Source organism: Octodon degus, unplaced genomic scaffold, assembly GCF_000260255.1.
Source record: "Octodon degus isolate 3935 unplaced genomic scaffold, OctDeg1.0 scaffold00023, whole genome shotgun sequence".
NCBI classification, from domain to species: Eukaryota; Metazoa; Chordata; class Mammalia; order Rodentia; family Octodontidae; genus Octodon; species Octodon degus.
The window spans coordinates 9073459-9093391 of record NW_004524599.1 but is presented as its reverse complement, the minus strand read 5'-3'; the positions used below and the strand labels follow the sequence as shown (position 1 = coordinate 9093391).

The window sequence follows — 19933 nt, the reverse complement described above, 5'->3', positions numbered from 1 at the left end:
AGTGTGAAATAAAAATGATGATAAACAATGATGCTCGTATCATATGCATTTACTGTGTATATCTTTTATTGTTATTTTAGAGTGCATTTCTACTTATAAAAAACATACCACAAAGCAGTCTGCACTGTAATTCCAACAGCAACCGCATAAATCCCTTAACTTGCCCTTTGATTATATTATCTTCTCTTATACTTGATTTAATCTAAAGTGGTTTCATTCTTGTAGTAGGATGCACTATTTAGAATGGTACAAGTACATTTCTCACTGCCAAGGACCGGTAACCATAGTTATATCCTTAAAGGAAGAAAATTAGTGAAGGAAATATTTTTATTAGAACTTCTTTTTCCTTCATATGACCACAGCTGGATTCTTTCTGAGAATATGAAGTTGTGTGGGAGATGACACATTACAAGTCCAGATGTATGAAACATGGTTTGTGTTGAGGGGGTGCAGTCATTCACTGAATGTCAAAAGGAGCAGGAGTCAGAACTTGACAGAGTCTAAGTGGAAGAACACACTCTGAAGATCAAAGTCCCCATCAAACTGTGGTTCCATTCTCCACCTATCATTCTCTCTCAGCTTGGGAAACTTTTAGGCCTGTCAAGTGAGCAGGAGATCACAGGACAAGACCTCTTTGTACAGGGTTGGAGGAGAAGAGAACACCATCAAGCCTGATGGCAGAGACTTCCTCGAGAAGAAGGACCAAGGGTGGATCTCACAACCAAGATCAAGAATGGGAAACAGATTTTGAATTTCTCATAAATTTTCTTAATTTTTTTGCTTCTCCTGTTCCAATCTTGCATATTTAAATCTGGTTACCTGAACAACTAATTTGAAGTTAGCATCATGCAATACAGCAAACATTGTTGAATTCCTATTACCTTTTTAGCGAAATTTTGTGTCTTTTCTAATGTTGTGTATTCTATCATTATTTTATATTCTTTAAAATATAAAAAAGAAAGAATAGGAAATGAGGAATATCCTTGTGGGAATGATGGATAGAGGGTTGAATTGGGAAAGTGAATCATTTCCTTACCCTTTGAAAACAGTTGTATTTAGCAACTATATTGTAATTGAATAGTATATTAGCAGCCTCACTCAGATCTTCTGAGTGTGAAGTAAGATGTTCTATTAGGTACAGACGTGACAGGGTGGACAAGCTCCCTCTTTACTAGCTAAGAGTTGCTCTCCCTTACTTCAGTTCCACATGAGTTATTTTCAAAATACTTCCTCAAGAAAATCATACATTTTTGTGGTTCCCCGACCTTTAGAACTGATCATCACATTACTGTGTTAGGCAATGGTAGTCAGTGAGTTATCTAACCCAACAGTTATTTCTCATTCATGTGAAGATTGGTAGGGGTCAGCTGCTCAGGATGGTTTTATGCCATACAAAGCCTCAGGGAGCCAAGCTGTCACTGACATCTCAACTTAGTGCCTCCTGCACGAACACTATGTAGGGGTGGAGAGAGGTATTCTGACCCAAGCAATAAATGCTTTGCTTGGGTCAGAATAAATGAATTGTATTCCTTTTGCTCCTAAATCACTGGTCAGAAGAATTCAGATGAACTTATCCAACTGCAAAGGAGTAAAGTCTTCTGTCTTCTGGGACAGGGAGGTCTGGATACTAGGGAACAGAATAATGTCTACTAAATCTATAAATACATAATATAGAAAATATAATGCCTACTAAATCCATAAGAAGGGTGAGTGAGCCATGATATCTACTAGTCCATTGATGGAAACAGTACATTCTGCCTGTCCTTTGGGACACCAAGAGATGGAAGCTCCATTCATGCTGTCCCTGAAATTCTTCCAAAGCATATGTGTAAATCGGCATATTGCTATTAAATTTCTAATCACCTTAAAGGGTGACTGGATAAGAAGCTGGGAAAGAATATTAAAATAAAGATGTGATAGCTCAATGACCAACCTACCTAAAGGATATTTAATGTCTACATTTTGAGAGGTAGATAGATGAATAAATAAATTAGATGGATAAATAAACACATCCTTCCATGCATGCATATATACATAAGACAAACTAAAAGATGCTTTTTTGGCCTGAAGATTTTAGTGAATCAAACTGATACTAAAAATTTTTAAGGAGAATCAAAGACTTTAATTTTTTTTAAGTGTATTTGGTCATTACAGGATCTCACTAAGCAACTCAGACTCACAGTGATACCCCTGTTTTCAGCCTCCCCAGCACTGGGATTACAGGAGTGTGCCTCTGAACTCTGAAGCCAGCTCAGTCTACCCTGTGGGCAGGGCCGGTGCGGCATGTAGTGCCAAATATCAAACTGTGGTTGCTGTTCTTGTCTAAGCTTGCCTAAGTAGGAGCTTTAGTCTGCTGAGCTATCTCACTGGCCCCAAAGACTTTAATTCTAAGAACTTTTTAACTGTTAAAATTTCCTGAAATAAATCGAATAGTCCTGAAAAATCATAAATGGAACAACTTTGGAAATATTAATATATATTCTATAGTGGCTGAGCAAAAGTTCTCAATGAGCCTTTGGGGGAGGGAGGATGAAGGCAGAAAGGAGGGACAGAAAGACAAGACAGCCATAGTACTCAGCACCCCTATCACAGTCCTGAAAATTTTCTATAAGAGTTCATGTCAAACAATTTATAAGTTGAAAAGATTTTAAAACCTTTGATAGGGCCGGCCAAATAGCTCAGTAGGTTAAAGCACCTGCTAGCAGGTGCAGGGGCCAGGGGCTTAATCCTCGGGCCTGCCCTGCTGGCCCAGCCCTCGAGGCATGCTGAGACAGCAATTGAGACTGGGTGTGGTGGCACATGCCTGTGCAATCCCAGCTCTTGGGAGGCTGTAAACAGGAGAATCACTATGAATTCGATCTAGTAGTGAGACCCTGAACACCCTGTAGACCCTTCCCTAAAATACAAAAAATAAATAAATAAATAAATAAAATAAAACCTTTGATAACTTCATCTTGATGACTTGTAATATATTGCATAATACTTCAGTGAAACTAAAATTTAAGGTAAATACACATTTGTCTCCATGAAGTTAAAATTAAACTATAATTGATGTTAATTGCTTTCTTGTTAGAAATTTTCTCTGAACTTTGCATTTCTTAACAAGATACACTAGCTAAATATGCCATTGACATGTATTTTAAAAACTCTGATACAGGATCAGCACACTTAAAACCTTTAAGTTCTTGTTTGTACTTGGAGAAATGAAGGAGTAACTCCTATATGCTGAAAACACAACTGGATTAATGATTCTGAAATCATATAAGCCCTTGCCATATTACAATTTGAGTAAGACAAAATCCAAAGCCGTTTAGGTAACATAAAATACTGAATAATCGTGAAAATTAGTGGATTGTGAAATGAATGACCACCTACCGTCACCGATGAAGCTGGCCCAAGACTCTCTAGTTTATTAAAGGAGGCATAAAGTATATGAGAGTGAAAGAGTTTACAATGCCTGGAGCTTGAAATACACCCACTCAGTTGTTTTCTTGATGCTGTTTGCAAACTATTACAGCAAAGCATTATCTATTTTACTGGTCATTTGAGTTTTTGCATCAAATAAATCCCTATATTGCTTTGCAGCCAGTTTTGCCCTTTCATCATTTAAATCATGCAGCTTGAATTTGGACTGACTCATAATCTGAAGCTCCTGGATATTTAAATCTTATCACTGATGTCATGTTAGTTTCCAGACGGTTAGCTAAATTAATTTTATTCACCTCATTCTCCAACTCCCCAACTGAATCAGTGTGGTATCTACAGAAAGGAATCTCCTGCACCACAATGTGTTCACTTTTCAAATCATACTGAACTGAAGACAATTTAGTTACACACTCTGCCTAGGCAGATCTTGGGTAATATGGAAGATTCCAATATTTCTGTGCCCATAAGAGAGGACAGTATTGAAACCTGCCCAATAAAAGGACAAATATCTACTTCTCAATGTGTGCAAGAGCCCAGCACCACATCAGGAGTGCATTTATCCAGGTTAACTGTCTTGTTAACAATGTTTTCAGCTACTGACGACAGTGTAGTCATCCAAAGTAGACAAAGAGTTTTAAACACCGGTGCATTTAATTGTCTTTTGTGAAAGAAACTTTGGAATGGATAGAAGGAGGAGAGAAGCAACAATATTTTCATTTTTCTGATGTGAATACAGATGAGGTAAAAGGTGATGCAATGTTTCTTATCAGTTTAGGAAGCTATAGCACAATGAGATAAAGAAATGAGATCATTACAAAAGCTGTTATGCATCTTACATATAGAATAACAATATAACCAAGAAGAAACCATGCTAGGAACAGCTTTTAAAATAAATTCATTAGGCACATATAGCACTACAAAAAGTAAACATGAAACTTAGAATCCAAAGGAAAAGATACATTCATAAAAATAGCCCCAAAATAAACCTGTGAGAGGAGAATACAGTGTGGGTAGAAGTGAGGCCATAGATGGGAAATCATGGTCGCTAATCACATCATTAAGGCATAAAGGAACAGGGCAAAACTGAAGAATGAATACATGGAACACGGGAGTCATGCTGTGGGAGACCTATCAGCCTCAAGCCCAGTACTGAAGAGCAAGCTGGACTGGAACCTCCCAAATTGAAGAGCTCATGATATCAGCTTCATAAGTTTTATAATGGTACAGACAGATAAGTATCCTATGAGTGAGTTTCCATAGTTCCTGGCCCTTGGTGTGCAGGCTCTGCCTGGTGTCCTTCCCTGGAGCACAGGTAGGAGCTGTGATTGCTCTGGCCAATACAAAGCACGAAAAGGGAAGAGATTTTGCAACAGTGATTTTTAAGTCCCAAATCATCATACATCCTTTATATCTTGATAAGTGACCGTGGACCACCATTCTCTTCTCTTTTATCCACACTCACTATCTCCTTTGTAGGCAATAAGTAAATTTGATCCCACCTTTACAGAAATCAAATGGAGATTATTTGGGATGGCCCTGACGTATCCAAATAAAATTCTATGAAAGAGGGACTATTCCTCTCTTGGAGGTACATACTACCAGCTTAATTTCACAGATAAAGAAATTAAGGCACAAAGAGTTCTGGGAACTTGTCTAACACATAAAGCTAATTTGAGTACAGTCATCATGATCATAAAGCCTGTATTCTTAGCTACTAAGATTGATTCTTTCTCAGGACAAATGTATAGTCATGATTCAGCCATACCTAATAAAATGAATACATCAGTCAGTGCATATCAAATTGTAAATGGATTATTGATAAATCATTCTCAGGAATATACCCCCATGGCTATTTTGCTCTGTTGAGCCATTCTATACCTGATTTAGTTAGCACCTCTCCTCCATTGCATCTCATCCTCACTCTGCATTCATCCAACTCTGCAAGACATGTAGCAGAGTATAGTATAAGACATAATACTTTAAAAGCTATAAATGCACAAAATAAGTGTATGCATGTATGTAAGGCTGGTTAGGGAGGTGAAAAGCTACAGTGTAAAGAACACTGAGCAATGATAGACAAACACTAGTCAAGTGTTAGTAAGACCCTTATCTTCCCTGCACTTCAGTGATGTCTTGTAAGGCTTTTCTGTCTGTCACACAGAAAACAACAAAGAGGAAAGTAATTTATAACCTGTAAAATTTTGCAGAAATATGTGATTAGCCTATGAGCAGAAGAGAGAGTACACGGCTTTACATTCACTCAGTTATTCAGAATAATTTTAACAGAGTAAAATAGGAAATCCTTGAGAAAGCCTCTTAGCATAAGCATTATAAATATAAAATTCACTTGATAAATAAAGGAACAAGGTTACTCCCCTACCCAAGATCAAGAATGTTTCATTCTGTTCATAATACAGATACAATGCTCAAGTTCAAAATTTCTGGTTGGTTTTTTGGAGACAATTCTACCATTTTTTGACTCAATATCTCCCAAGACGTATTTGATGGCAAAAACAAAAACTATATTTTGAGATGATTGCAATTACCACTGGGTTCATGGGGACTGCATGGGTACATCTGTTTCACCCCTAGAAAGGAAGCATGAAATGAAGGAATCATGGGTGTATCAAGAGAGCTCTTCCAAAAGGCAACATTTATTTTCAAGTGTTTAGATTGCCGAGACAAGGATTTCTCTCCAACGTATAATTCATCAATCTCCTTACTCACTGTAAAATCAATCTGTTCTGTTTGTATGACATAAACAACAAGTCATTTCTCAGGAATGAGGCAGACCATATGTGAAGGTGTTTTAGAAAGACACAACAGGGAATACGCCAATCAAAGAAGCATCTGCATTCTATTTTAATGGCAAATCACATGTGTGTTATAAAAAGGAAAGTGTATCATTTTTATTAAAGAATAACTTTCCTGTACTGTTAACCCATCCCTTCCTTCAGCAACACATTCAGGTCAGCCACATAAGTTTCCTGCTGAGAACACAGAGAGAGCCCAGTCTGTGTGGGCAGCTCCATGTGCATTTTGCAACCATCTGGGCTTCTGTTCTATCCACACTTCCTTGGCAGGAGGAAACATACATTAATCCATGAAATGGATTTTTCCAAAAATCAGTGCATTTTGATCAATTTATTGATAAATATCAAAGTGCTATGCAATTGACAGAAACAGGAAACTCTGAAAATACTAGCATTGTTCTAGAAAGAATTTATTTTTTACAACTGAGGTGGATTGTCAGAGAGGATGTGGCTTCCAGCCCCATTTCCACTACTTATTAGCTCCATGACCTAAGGCAAGTAACTGAACTTCTGTAAGTCTCGGCTCTACAGAACTTACAAAAACTGACAGGGCTGAACTAAATCATTCCCCAGATCCCTTCCTGCTCTGAAAGTGTCTGATTCTCTGGTTGCCTACCCACCTCATTGCATTGGAACAGCCATGGAAACGTTTTGAGGTTGTCTTGTTACTGAGCCTTCTCACCAGTAGGGAGTTAGAGACCCTTGAAAAATATGTTAACTTCTTTAACCCACTAGAGTGATATTTGCTGCTTCCTAACAGTCATTAGTGCAACTTTCAGGGGTACTTAACATGTCTTCTGGCTTACTTCTTTAGAGAAATTACAGTACAAAGATTAAGGTACTACATTATGAGGGAGGAAATTCAATTCACTCCACAGGCTATGAGACTCTGTAGCTTTGTTTAAATAGAGAAATGAGTGGTTAGGTATGTAATTAGCTGAAGGGACATTAGAAATCCTCTCCCCAGAGTCCTTGGTCTCACATGCACACATTTCCTTTTTACCTGAAACATAGTGGTTCCCCTTTCTCTGCAAAGGAAACATTCTTCAGGGCCCAGTGGGTTGCAGTGGATTCCCAGTGGAGACCAAAGATGAGAGCAAGCCCTAGACCCACTAGGCTTCTTCCATAGGTATGGACAACAAAGTTTAATTTATTACTTAGGCAGTCAGAGATTAATAATAGTAGTAGCAAAGCAATACAATTATATGCTAATAAAAACAACCTGCATGTGTTCTTTCCATGCCCAATTGTCTTGCTGCACAGTTCCCTCGCTGTTGTGATGGTGTGAGCCAATATGGCAAGAGGCCATAGGTGAGGCGAGATGAACGGCAGAGACCCTGTGACACAGTGTTATCCAGGGAAGGGAGGCTCACACAGACACAAGCACAGGAGTGCTCTGTCAGTCAGTCTGATAATGGGGCCAGTGGATATGGTCATACCAGGTATGTGGATCAATCACACTCTGGGCTGGAACAAGGAGGACGGGGCAAGATGGTGTCATGCTGCTCAGAACAGCATGCAACTTATGGATTGGTTATTTCTGGAATTTTCCATGTAATATTTTTAGACCATCTAACTAAAACTGTGTAACTATAACAGCCAACAGAAAGGCTACTAAGTAGTACAAGTGCTCACTTGAGCATATAACTTATCCGTACAAACTCATGCCTACGTAGTCTCTGTGAGTCATCTTTTCATTAGCTTTCTTATTCACGGAATGGAATATATAATGTGTTGTCTATAAAGCATCCTGGAAACTTCCTCATGTCCTGATTTCAAATGAGCTATAAATGGTAATCATTAAAAGAAGGGGAAGGCTGGAGAGATAGCTCAGTAAAATAAGCACGTGCTTGGCAAGTGAAAGGTCTTCAGTTCAATCCCTGGTACTGCAAAAAAAAGAAGGCAGGGGGGAACTATGGATACTAAGAGAGTTTCTCTGGCCAGAAAAAGTGTCAAAATGAAATCATCCCAGCTGAACACCCAGTAAAGGAGAATGGATTATAGAAGACAAGAAATATTTTATTTCTAAGCAACAAACCAGGTAGTCACATGACCAGCCCTGGACCAATCACAGCAGTGGTAGAAAAATAACAGTTATCACAGCCAACCCTCCAAATAAGTATATGTTAGTGAGAAAGTACTGTCACCAGAAAACAGGCAAGTGGAGATATTTGGGATAGGATGTTCAAGGAGATGGATGAGGAAAAGGAAAGAGCAGCAGCAACAACAACCCCAGCAAAACTTGGCCCAGAATGCTTAAAGTCAACTTCAAGTTTTGCACCACTGGTCTTTTCTACAGAATTTGGAATAACTAACAGTTTCCATTTGCTATCACTTTCTGTTATGAATTTAACACATATTTATTACGTGCTAGCAATTTAAAAGTATTGAGGGATGCCCTGGTGACCTCATATTGCCTGAACTCTCAGTAGAAGATGGCCAATCTATCATATAAACATATACCTGAAAGAAAACAAAAAAAATGTAAACATAGTGTGAGTACAAGCCTCGAAGCTCAGAAAAATCAGCCATGACACAGAGCCTGCCAGAAATGATGGAGAGGACTGTCACCTCTGGTTCCCTGACCCTGCCAGTAGAGCAATGATGAGGAAGACATGTGCCATATAATGTTCTCTTGCAAACCCTCAGAGTTGATTTAGTTAAAAATATTGCTCGTGGAGAAAAACAAGCTTCCCAGTCTCAGCATTATAATTTAGAAGCAGTTTTTTTTTAACTATTGCTATATATAAATGAACCAAAGTTGCATTTGTCTAGCTGAAATCCTCATACATTGAATATGTGTGGTAACTGTGATTTACTGAACTTTTAACAGTTCGCTAAATTCTTCAAAATTGGTAGGTTTACATGAAGCACTAGGCCTCAAGGGGGAGAGCACGTTAACATGTGGCCATGCAAAACATAGAAACAGAAAATACATACATCTGAATTTGCTACACTGGGGAAAATACTTCCTATCCAAGATCATATATGTCTTTTTTTTTAAATGCATTTGGTGCGGGGTCTCACTACACAGCTTGGACTCATAGTGATCCTCCAGTTTTCAGCCTTCTCAGGACTTGGATTACAGGTGTGTACTGCAATGTCTGATCTCAGTGGCTGGCTCAGGGCCAGTGTGGCATCTTGTGGCAGGGATCGAACCCTGATCCCTAAGCTTGCCTAAGCAGGTGCTTAGTCCACTGAGCTATCTTGTGAGCCCTTTTATTTATATCTTTGAAGCCGGGTATTGCATATAGTATTCCATGTTAAGTGCATTTTATGGGGATTTGGAGAGGATTTGGGTAAAGGCTGCCCAATAAATGATTTACTAGCTCTAATAAAACATCAAGGAAATTGTTCAGATTGTATCTCAGACCATTTAAAACAGAAGTTTATAGAGGTCTCAGTCGCCCCCATATCCTCAACCTTTGTTTTAAAAGAAAAATGCATAGTCATTAATTTCATATTACATTAGAAAAAGACAGAGACAGAGACAGACAGATAGACAAGGAGGGGTGGAGAGAGAAGTAATTCCAAGAAGAGATTGGAAGTAAATAAACCGGTGTGACAGACAATGGAGATGAAAGATTGAGAGAGACACAGAGGGAGAGAGAGAGAGAGAGAGAGAGAGAGAGAGAGAGAGAGAGAGAGAGAGAAGCAGTCACTTGTTCATGCATTTATTCACTTGCTCAACAAATACTTACTAGTCAGATATGTACAGGTAGTCCAGGGTTTGGTATGAAGGCCCAGAGGTGACCAGAATAGAGAGGCTTTTACTCAGAACTTCTATTCATTGAGAGGAAACAGAAATGAGTGAGTCAATAAAATTGCTGTAAAAGAATAGTTTACAATGTACTTTAAAGGAAATGAAAAAAGACTGGGAAGTTAACTAGAACAAGGGTAGGTCCCGCCTTCCACGGGACAGCCTGTAAAGGCCTGGCACTCCACTACCGCACTAAGAACCAGCAGTACGTTCTAGAGAAAAGACGCTCAAGGACAAAAAGGAAGATGGACTTGAGAAATGGAAGCCATCCAAGAGCGAGCTACACCGTGTGATCATTTCTCCACGGCTGAGACGCACTACCTGAGAGGAGCATCATAAAGAAGTCTATTTTTGGCCCACAGTGTCAGAAGACTCAGGTTGTCATCACTTGGCCCTGTTGCCCATCCTGTGGCAGCACATGTGGTGGAGGAGGTGGTAGACTGCACGTGATGCCAAGTAGCAGCAGGGCAGGAAGGGCCAGGAGCTTTCCTCCACAGGCTCCTCCTCCTAAAGCTTCCAACAGATCTCAGTAATACCACAGGCTGGAGGCCAAGCCTGCAGCACACTGGCCCTCCAAGGGTCTTTAAGACCCAAACTATATCAGCCCTCTATTTTAACCTTTGGAAAATTTATTTCCTTAAAATACATTATTACTGATACTACTCGTAATAGTTGCTCTTACTAGGAATCTCCATGTTCCAGTCTCTGTCGGAAGGTAACGGACGTATCTTTCTTTCGTTTCTTTCAGCTTTCAAGACTCCCATCAAAGCCTCACAATGCAAGCATCACTGCTCAAATCCAACACACCGATAACCACCCTCAGGGATGCCAAACACCCTGTTCCAAGCTCCCTAGCAGGGGCTGAAGGCAATACAGGGATACACACTCAGGTCACCTATGCACAAAGGCTTCAGATTTCATGTCTTTTTAACTTGCATAGTTCACTCATTTCTTTTAATTTGTATGTTTTGTTCAATAAATATTTGTTGAACCCGTTGCCAACAGAAATGAATGAAATGCAGAGTGATGGACTGGGTTTCCAAGACAGGCTTGTGGTGCCTTTGAGCTCCTTATGATCTCCTACAGTGCTGCCTTGCCACGCCTCTGTGAAGAGCCAGAGTCTTTCCCCTTCGGGTGGCCTTATGACTTATTTTGAACAAATAGAACATGATGCACTCTGTCTAAATGCATAGCCTCAGAATTTTGAGCAAATACAATGCCTGTCACAAAATACTAGGCCTCCAGTGATTCAGCATGAGGAAGCTGATGATCAGAAATGTATCAGAAACCCAAACGGTGAGACAGACACACATATAAATATCTTGAAAATAATGGTTAGCATATTCACTGTAGGCAGAAAAGGGATGAACCTAAATTTCTATCCACAAATGAATGGATAAAGAAAGCACTGTGTATATGAACAATGGAAAAATATTTCACCCTAACAAGGAAGGAAATTTGATCATTTGTAATAGTCTCAATGAAGGATACTAAACCTCGGAAATGAGAAAAAATCCTAGGCTCTCTCACTTAGGAGATGGAATTTGAAACAGCTAAAATCATAGAAGCAAAGCATATAACAGTGGTTACCCTAGGCAGTGGGCTAATGAGGGGAGATGTAGAGCAAACGATGCAAAATTACAACTAGAAGAATGTGTTCAAGAGATCTCCGCAACATGGTGACTATCATTTATAGTAATACAATGGATATTTGAAACCTGCTAAAAATGTAGATTTTAAGAGTTCTTACCACAAAACTAAAATAAGTATGTGAGGTAGTGCATACATTAAATAGCTTGATTTAGCTCCTTTACAATGTATACATATGTCAAAACAACATGATATATGATATATATATGTAATTTTTATTTAACAATATCAAAATAATTTGTGTACCAACCCCATAAAAGAGATGTAAACATTCTATACTGCAAAAGTGTCCCAAAAAGGAGGGGTCAAGAAATAGACGTGGGGAGAAAGGCTGGGACAGGAGATGAAGCAAAGGAATTAAGAATTAAGATATATTATGCATGAGTACCGATTTGCTACAAGGAATGTAAACATTGTGTGCTACAAACATGTACTAATAAAAAAAATGCTAAGAAGAATAAAAATGAGAACACTGTGTGATTGTCAGAAGAGAAGGACAGAGAAGTTGCTACCGTGGTATGCAGCAGAGGTAAGTAAATGTTTCTGGTAAAGAGCCAAGTAGCTAATATTTTAGGCTACGAGAACTATATCACTTTTGTCCCCCAAATCAAATTCTGCCATTGTAGCGGAAAACAGCCAGTGAAGTAAGTAACCAAATGGGCATGCCTGAGCTCCAATAAAATTTTATTAAGTAAAAGAGAGGAGCTGTTGCAGCCACTTCCTGGTCCAGATGCAGAGCTCATGGGAAGCTGGGTGAAGAAGTGATGTCCAGCCATTTTGTATCAAAGGTGTGATTTGGAGCTGAAGCCCTGAGGTCACTGGAAATCCTTCAAGCTTTCAACTCGATGTGTAAAATAGGAAAGGCACCATGACACTGCTTACTATGAATTCCTGAAGGCCATTTCTGAAGGGCAGCAGAGAGCTGAGTCAAAGGAGAGAGCCTGAAAAACTGGAATATCACAGGAACTTGGACTATATAGGAGTTTTCCTTCACTCCTGCTGGATCTCAGATAGGTATCAAGAATTTAGCTTGGGGCATGGAGGGAGGCCCAGCCCTGTCTTCTGTACAATGTAGAAAGCATCAGACTCCTCTTTTCTGGCAGTTATTGAATTAAATCTAGTGTGTGCACATCACCCTCCCTTAGAGACGGTTATAAACAAAGCAGTTCTGAAGAACAGGGAGCATATCACTTTATTGTTTTGTTTTTATTCTTTTTTATCAATTAGTGTTTTTCATTCTGGAAGATTTGTACATGCCCATTACATACTATGATCATTTTTATCCTGACACTCCTCTAGCCCTGCCCTCCCCCAGTGTCACATTTGGGGGTGCAATGTACATAATACATTTTGCTCATGTCCATCACCAGTTGTCCATGCTTAGTGTCATATATGTAGAGACATTTTTTCCCTAGAAGAATCATTCTTGTTACCTGAGCTCTTTGCCTTCTGTCTTAGTTACTTTTCTCATTGCTGAGGGAAAATGCTCAATGCCCAACATTAAGGAAGAACAGGTTCATTTAGCTCACCATTGACAGAGGCTTCAGTCCAAAATCAGCTGGCTGCAAGGCAGCCAGGGCGTGTCAGGGGCAACTGTTCAGGGAGGCAGAAGACAGCAACAGTAACAAGAGCAAAATGGGGAGGAGAAACTCTTTCTCCACCCATATGTTGCATGCAGTGACACTTCTAGGGTGGGTGTAGTGCTCACATAACCCCAGCACTAGACCATGAACCAATCACAATGTTTAGATTCAGCCACCTCCAAAGAACTCACCCCCATGACTGCATGAGGCTTTGGGGGGACATCTAGACACAAACCATAACAGCTCCTCTTCATGTCTGGTGCTTCTAGGCATAGTCCAGCCTCTCTTTATCTGGAAAATGGTTCACCCTTTAGTCTGAAGTCCACACTCCAGCTATTTCCAGAACACCTGAGTTCGTTGGCCTTTAAATTTAGATGAAGACTTCTAGGAGTTGTAAAGAATGGAATGGAGTAAACAACACCTGAACTATTATCACACCCTCCAGCACTGGCTACAAGATGAAGGAGCAAGACCAAACATTAAGAACCACATCACCAGTCTGATCATCTTCTGGATGAGAAAACCACTCAAGGAGCAAATGTGGAAGAGTGGCTGGAGCGGATGGCCCTGACCAGCCACTCCACACCTTCTCCTTCCCAATGTTGCTCCCATGGTCACATTGTCATTTTGGATCCTTGGTGAAGACACCATCGCCAAGCCCCGTGCGCACTACCTCTGAGATTCTTGCACCCCACCCTTTATTCCTTTCTTCATGCTTCGAATAGGTGTGTTTGCCTAATTGATAAATCAGTGCACAGACCACTGGGAAGGACGAGAGTTAGGATGGCCTACTTAGGTCTTAAGGGAGCTCAGGTTTCTAGCATGGATCCAACCCACTAATATTTTTTTTTCTTTTTTTTTTTTTGTGGTACCAGGTATTGAACTCAGGACTCTATACTTGCTAGGCAAGCGCTTATTCTACTGGGCTATCTCCTCAGCTCCCCACTGATATTTCTACTTCCATCTCTGGACACTGCCCACATGATTTTTTCACCTTTTTCCACTGCAGTCACCCTAACATCTGGCTCAAACTTTCGCAGGGAAGTTTTCTCCATCCTGTAATAAATGTGGCCATAATTTTCTCTACATGTGAGTGTGACACATCATGCAATTACAAAATATTATCACAACACATTGATGTTTTTGCACATTTGCCTCTGTCTTCAGACTACAAACACTTCCTACTCAGGGTTCATATTCTGTAGTCTACCATAGGAATATGGTCACCTTTTTGAAAGGAAAAATAAATAATAAGAGGAGTTAGTCAATAATAATAATAATAAAATGTAATGCATAAAAAATGGGTTCAATGAATTTAAGTGAAAAATGTAAAGACAAAATATAGTCACTAACCAAACTGAAAATTGGTGTTTCTCCAGTTCTTCCAAGTAAGACATATCTTGAAAATAATCTTCAAGTTCTCCAGGTCTTAAAGAAGTTGATTTTTCCTTCACAGAATTGTTAGTCACGTTGTCTCCCTGGTTAGAGAGATTAATAAATGAAAACATGAAGTATTTAATTAATAGCAGATGCAAATTTCACTTGGAACCTTGAACATTTTCCTTAGGCTGACATAAAATCAGTGACCATAAAGAACTAGGTAGCTCTTACATTGAAATCATTGTTATAATTTCCAGATTCTCCCAGTGAATTTCTGGATTTCCACAGTGGCAGACGCCTTTGCCAGCTGAGCTCTTTGGCTTAGCATCTTGTCTGATGCTTCTTAGTCATAGACCGGCTTCCTAATTTTTGTTTTCAGTTTTTATTTTATCAGTGTGTGTTTGTAGTCTATATTCATGGTGGGGAGTAGGTACAGGTATATAACCTTCTTTCTGCTTTTAATTTTGCCCCTTCCCAACTACCTCTCTCCCTCTGCCTCTAAATTCCCTTTCACATTCTTGTCACCCTTATTGCTGTCCACTAATGTTTATGACATACATCATTTACATTCATTGTGGGTATTCAGTGCCTGCACCTGGCATATCTTAATTCACTGTTTAGCCTGAAGTCCACATTACAGCTATCGATGGAAGTGTTTAGACCTCTGTTTAGCTGAGGGCCAGGAGGAGTTGTAAAGAATAGAACTGGGTAAATGATATTTGTATTGATCTTTATTTCATATCACATGGAATGGCTTCTATAAATGATATTACAATTAAAAACCAACATGATCATGACATTTGCATTTCGTCATGACTTTGAGTTACAGGAAAGGAGATACAGCTTGAGCTAGGTCTCTGCAAAACAGAGTAAGAAGGAAGATTTGAATAACCAGTGTAGAAAGAAGGAGAACAGGCAGCTGGGTTTCAGGAACTAAGAACTAAGAATTTGAACACCTGCCCAGAACTCTGTTCCCCTGTTCTCTGTTCTGGCAGGTTCCTGCACCCTGCTATTGTCATCAGGAGCTCCTGAGTCATGGCTTGTGACTCAACAACAACATAAATTTAAATGTCGGACTTCTGTAATGTCTGGGGCACTAGTTTACTGGAACTGGGGAGATTTGTGTGGCCTGTGATGAGGGGTCTGGAAGACATGCTGAGCTTAGTGGTTTAGCCAAGGATTCTTGGGGGCCTGTTCAACGAAGGAAGAAAGAGGAAACAACTAAACTAATAGGACTCTTCCTCTGTCTTCCATCAATGCAGATCAGCTATTACCTGTTTGATCCATGGGAGATTTCTGGAAGACTTTAAAAAAAATGCTAGTGATAAAAAGTAATTCGAAAAGCATCTGTCTAGAAAAGTAGACAATTGGGTATCACCTGCATGTATAAGACATAAGTGGAAAAACTCACTCTCTCTTTAAGTGCTTTTAATTATTGTTACCAATTCACTATTAGTAGTAACAAGTTGCCGACTTGAATGCCTGGCTCTCTGTTCTTACAAGTTTTAGCACAACTTGGTCTTTGTAACACTTTGCAATTGCAAAACGTTCTTTGGGTTGGCAAGCTGCAGTAACTAGGAAAACCTGAGAGAGAAACACAGGTGGAGTAGATGTGTCATCAAATCCCTACGAACTCAGCCTGGTTCATTCCTCTCATTATGAGATTGACTGATTTGATTACCTTAAGAACAAAATCCAGTTATGACAGCCATCAATTTAAAGCACCTTTCATTGCGGTCCTTTTCATCTTTCTTAACCTCTATAGCTCTTCTAACACTAAAAGTAGTGTTTGATCTAATTGTACAGGGCTGGTATTTTTAATTAAGTGACCTTAAGAGTGAAAAAATTATTGAGAAAAATAGGAGGTTTGAATTATCTCATGCTTTGCATTCGCTTGAATTATCATTTCATTTCTTTGTAAGTAGCTTGCTTTGTCGAATCTCACAAAAGTGGAAGTGGCTACAAATGATTCCTCCACAGGTTAGATTTACTCATAAAGTTCCTGAACTTATAGTTTGGCTGTTTCATGACAGAGCACATTATGCTGCTTCCTGTTTAGCAACACATGAACACCCTTCCCTTTCAAGTAAAATTCATGGTGGGGGAAAAGATACTGTACATTTGTGTTTGTCTTTCACAGCCCCTAAAAAACATGACAAGAAGCACATGACAGACGCTTAAGAAATAACTATCACCGATCATCTACTTAAGTACTTATAATGAACAGTAGGGGAATTTACAACTTCTAAATCATAAAGAAAACTACTTTGAATTCTAAAATGTATAAAACACTTTTTAACCTCTATATTTCCTCTCAGGAATATCTAAGCTAATACATTAGAAATTCATTCAAATTAGCTTTTCTGAAAAATATAAAATTATGAGAATAAAAAAATCATGGGAATGAGTACATCTCCAAAGAAATGGCCCCCAAAGGAGCAAAAGGACAAAGAAATAAGAATTTTGATTTCGAAATAGAGATAAGTACATACACAAAAATGCCCAGAGGAGTATCAGGCATGAGAGACTGTTCATATGACATTCTAACAATCTAAGGGGCAGCTGAGCACAAATATATATCCTAACTCTATGCCTGATTAGTGATACTTTAACATCAATATTATCAACATTTAAAAGACTGAAAACGGACCCTTTGGTCCATTACAACCATAAGTCTTGTCTGTACCCTACAACCAAAGATCATCACTTTTATAGAGATTCTTTACTTTTCTCTTTGGTATCTGGGATTAAACTCAAGTCCTTGGGTTTGCCAGGCAGGTGCTCAAGTCACTGAGCTATCTCCCCGGCACATTTTCATAGAGATTCTTACAAAGCCAATGTCCTTAGAAAGAGGAACATCTATTCCTGAAGAAGAAATAGCATGCCAATTTGTTCAGGAACATCACATTTCATATATCATGTGTATGTTGCTTATATCTTGACCTACTACAGAAATTGAAGCAAAGATTTTGAAATCAGTCACTAAAATTCAGAATCTGATTGTCAGGTTTGTGGACAAAATGCTTGGTTTGTGAAGATTTCTGTTCAAATATAACTTTTATTAAGGAGCAATGAATGCCCACTCTTCCAAGCACATGAAGAGAGGGGAAAAACATGTTCTGAGAAAGTTTTAAAAACCTAACATGGTGGTGTTATAGTGAAAAGGGCAATCAGAGACTCACTAGGAAACAGATATTCAAATCCTCTCACTACTTAGTGAGCTTAGCTAGGCAAGGGCCCTGATGATAAGGTTTCAAACCTCTATTTAAAAATAGAGGTTGTTTGTCCTACACAGCTCATAGGAATTTAATGAAAATATAGTTGATTCATATATAATTAATATATTTTACATTTTGTATGTATAACATAAATATAGCATATTTACACATTGCAAAACAATATATTATATTCTATGTTCTAGAACGTTGTAAATATTCTGATGCATTCTATGCTCTAATGTGTTAATGATATCTTTATTATAAACTATATCACATGCATGATAATTGTAAGTTGGTACAATACTATAATTTGTGCATGTCTATGGTTCTTCTTGGAGCTTAGGTGAATGGCACTTAAAATGCTTTAAAATACCTAGGGTGTAAGCTGCGCCTGAAAATCCAATATTTGGTACAAGATTTCTGTGTAGGAAACAACCAAGGAACTAGATCTCACAGCTCTCCTGAGCTCAAGGCATATCAGTCTCTCTGGTCATTGTCACACAGTGATAATCAAAGATCAGGGTTCCTGTGTCACTTGCTCTATGGAGGCTTTTGCTCCTCCATCAGAATTCCTTCCAGGGACCCCTGCACTTGGGCAAAAGGGTGGGACAGAGGCTCAGTGACAGGTTAGGTCCTTGTGCAGAGAGAGCCCATGCCCAGTGCGGGAGAGAAACCTTCCACTGCCACAGTTAGACTCCACTTAGCACTTCTCCCACCAGCCCCTGACAGGGTCTTTGTGTAAGTCCCTGGGAAATATGGCTCACCTGCCCATCTGGCCTGACAAAGTGCAAGGGGGTTGGTTTCATCAAAAGAGAAAGCCTTAGAAAGAGGAAGTGGTGAACAAAGGGCTGAATCCTGAGGATTACAAGTGCCTTTGAACTGCTCTGGGAAGGTGGCTGAGGCCATGGGAGCTTTGATGCCTGCTCAAGCAAGGCTCACCAGGCATAGGAGGAAGGTTTGTGGTGGAGACCCTGCTCAAGGGCTTGTGTTGGAAGGATCACACAATCACAAGTCAGAAATAACAACAACAAATACCAGGTGCATCTGAAATTCAAAGCAAATAAATATGACATCATGTTCTCTCCATCACTACTGCTATTCTCATCCAAACAGGCATGGCTCCAGTTTAAATCCAGCCTGAATCCTGAGACCATCTGGCAAGAATACTGCCTCTCTTTTTTAAACTCACATCTGATATGTTTACCAGGCCACTGTTATAGGACAGGTTTTCCCTTAACTATACTCAAGAGAAAACATGATATAGTTTAGGATTTACCTTATATAGCACCCTTTGGGCATCTATTTCTGGAGAACAATTAGCTTCCATGGCGTCTTGAAAGCACCAATTCAGGTAGCCTTCTGATCATGTACATTTGAAAAATGGATGCTTGTCCTTTAGGCTGAACCTCATTTTCCCATAGCCACTTGATGAATTGTCTAGATTAGCATCTTAATACCAACTGAAGAGACAAATTAATTCCCAATACTATTAGATAAGAAAAAAGCAAAAGTCTTAACTTGGAGGATGGAGCATCCAATTAAGCCTGTTTAACATGAAGAAGAGGGAGAATCTATGGCTAGAAAGGGCAGCTTCTGTCTGTGCCTACAACACCCACTTTCTTATACCTTGAGTGTTTCTGATTCTGTCTTTCCATAGCACTGACCTTGCTTAGAATATGCCCAACCTGCTGTCCTGATTCAGAATTAAGGCACCTTCCCAACAGTCCTGATTTCCCAAGCAACTGAGTTATAATTATGGGCTATAAGATCAAACATAAATTATTGAAAAGCAGTTCCTTAAATGAACACACAATTTCAGAAAATGTAGAGATTTTAGGTTTGTTCAGTGATTATATTCTTTTCCATGCTATTTTTTAGCCTTTCTTCAAATAACAAATTCTATCAGCAATTACTATGAGAATTTTTCAAATCATTTTAAAGACTAACAGTAGGCCCATAATGTCCTAGAAGTGTCACAAAAATGTCTTTCTCTTGGCTTTCCAAGGAGTATACGTAATGGTACTTACTATTTACTATGTACTAAAAGAGTGTTTAGTTTTGCTTCAACCATATATTTTGGGTCCCCAGATTGTCACATCATAA

At 39.2% G+C, this 19933-nt stretch overlaps 1 protein-coding gene across 1 annotated transcript in view; it reads right to left on the bottom strand.

Annotated features, from left to right (window-relative positions):
• Nucleotides 1-19933, bottom strand: part of LOC101580438 — a 409418-nt gene that overhangs the window by 170856 nt on the left and 218629 nt on the right. The window contains exon 14 of the mRNA XM_023712057.1: nucleotides 14591-14710. Coding sequence (XP_023567825.1) covers nucleotides 14591-14710 — 120 coding nt within the window. The remainder of the gene's footprint in view (nucleotides 1-14590; nucleotides 14711-19933) is intronic.